This window comes from Cibotium barometz, chromosome 56, assembly GCF_041138505.1.
Source record: "Cibotium barometz isolate CiBa-2024 chromosome 56, ASM4113850v1, whole genome shotgun sequence".
Taxonomy (NCBI): domain Eukaryota; kingdom Viridiplantae; phylum Streptophyta; class Polypodiopsida; order Cyatheales; family Cibotiaceae; genus Cibotium; species Cibotium barometz.
The window spans coordinates 24763358-24765637 of NC_141101.1; the positions used below are offsets into that span (position 1 = coordinate 24763358).

The window sequence follows — 2280 nt, forward strand, 5'->3', positions numbered from 1 at the left end:
AGCATAAGTTACTCATATCACTCCTAGTTTTGCAACCTACCTCTTACCCTATCCATTTTGTAAATAGCCACACTAATTAAAAAATTAAGACTATTATTATTGCATTTTTAAAACTGACTCAAAACATGTTACATTATTAAGGGAAGTGATATGCTCTACTTGTTGGCAATTGATGCACTACATTAGCACTATAGCAAAACAAATTGATATTTTCTTGTTACATGTTTAATGATTGCAATTCATCACAAGACACTTTTAATAAGGTGTAATATTATTCATCCCTTTTGTTATGTGTGATAGTTATACAGAAGGATTAAGCGAGCAAAAAACGTATGGCGAAGGTAAAATCTCCCCGTAAAAGTGAAGGTAATCTCTTGTGGGAGAGCGATTAGAGAGGCGAGATACTGATAGTGGGGAGAGAGAGTTCAGCGGGCAGGCACAAATGTTTCAAAGCAAAAGAGGCCATCAAAATGAGGGGCTACTTTAGGGCCAAAATCCTTCTTAACGTTGGGCTTAACACACTCTCGCGGACATGGAGTCTTGTGCGCCTTGGTGGTGCTGTTGAGGGAGCAGGGTGGAGCGTGTTGAGAGGAGGAGGTCGTCTCCTTAAGGGCCTGTTGGCAATCCATATTAGGAAATTGTTAATCCAAACAATCCATATTACGGAATTGTTAATCAAAAGAAAGACCTTATGTTACAAGAGATTAATTAATGTGGAGCAAGGTACCTTGGAGTTATCATTGGTGGGGGGGGACTGGGATGCGGTTAGGGCGTATGCCTCGAAGCTGCAGAGAGCGCCCACAGCGGCTGTGGCCAGGCCTGCAAAGGAGCCGAAGGTGGCCATCACAACAAGGGATGGATCGATGGATGGATACACGCACAGCCTTGCAAATTCAGAAGGATGCAAGCAGAGCTCACCTCATATATATATATATATTGCTTGAGCTGACCTGATATATATATATTATATATATATTACAATAAGGTTACAAATTTGATCAACGAAACCCTGCCGACCGGTTCAAACAGCCACGTGTCCAGTGCCCTAAGCACACGTGTCCATCGCTCTCTCTTTACATCACATGCCCCTTCTTCTTTGCAACAACCAATCGAAAGAAATACACCCCCAAAAAAAAAAAAAAAACATATACAAAGCATCGCGTATAGGGGAAAAAAAATCATCCTCGCGTATAGATGATCTTTTCTACAGTTGAGGAGACTCTTGTGTACATCCTAGGTTGCCCTAACAAATGTTATCATATTCAAGGTTGGATGTGAAAGCAAAACTGCCTAGTTTGGAGCCAAAGACAAAGAGGTGGTTATTGAAGGAGAAAGCAACCGGTTTATACTTTTGTGGCCCCTTGGGCACAAGACCAATGGTGAAACTCTGGACAAAAGGGGAGTTTATGGAGAAACAATCTCCTAAAGGTTTCACCTCTGAGGCCATGATCTCTGCAAATCTTCCTTCGTTTGGGAGGATGAAAGGTGGGATCTAATCTGCGGGTTACTAAGCATTGTAAAGGCGGAAATCTTTGAACCTTGTTGTTATCTGTGGATCTAGTTTAAATATATTTACTTTATGTTCCCAAAAAAAATCATCCTTTTGTATATTTTTAATGGCTAAAATTTGAAAAAATTGGTTGAAATTTTTGCTTGCCTTGAAAATACAAATTAAGAATTTGAAAAATTTTAGTTATGACTCCGATTGATGTGTAGATTTTTGAAGGGAATATCGGCTAAGGTAAAGACCTCTCTTTATTTTAATTGGTTGAAGACAATGAATTTTGCTAACACTCGACTAAGTGTTGGTTTCATTACAAGAATATAGAGTGATTCATTCCTAAAAACAAGGGCAATGAAAGTCTTGGTCGGATTTCTTAAATTTCAACTAGTAAAAGTATACTATAATGCAAATCGGCCCAAAGCTATGGATTGTCTATTCCTTAAGGGTCCCTACACGTGCAATTCAATGCAATCATAATCAAGGCACAAATTTCCCCCAAGAATGGGCTAAGTAAACACTTTTCATTCTATTGTTTAATGTGCAATTAATATATCTCCCCATTAAATAACGCCTAAAATAGCGAAAACACGTTTTTTAAAAAAGTAAGCTTATGTGGAATACTATTGATGTAAGGACCTCCCTTCCATTAGAGATGCACAATAGTGCTAGAATGGATGTAGTGCTAATACCATTATGACTCTTTAGCTAGAGAGCCAAAAAGTATCAAAGATGGCGACGCTCTTTCACTCAAATTTCAAAATACAATCTTTCCAGTA

The 2280-nt window shown here is 38.7% G+C and overlaps 1 protein-coding gene across 1 annotated transcript; it reads right to left on the minus strand.

Annotated features, from left to right (window-relative positions):
- Positions 1 to 253: 253 nt before the first annotated feature.
- Positions 254 to 911, minus strand: LOC147607052 (uncharacterized). The gene is made up of 2 exons (XM_086791105.1): positions 728 to 911; positions 254 to 614 (listed from the first exon to the last, which is right to left on the minus strand). The coding sequence occupies exons 1-2, from the start codon at positions 842 to 844 to the stop codon at positions 426 to 428; spliced, it is 306 nt and encodes a 101-aa protein (XP_086647231.1). The 5' UTR covers positions 845 to 911; the 3' UTR covers positions 254 to 425.
- Positions 912 to 2280: the final 1369 nt, after the last annotated feature.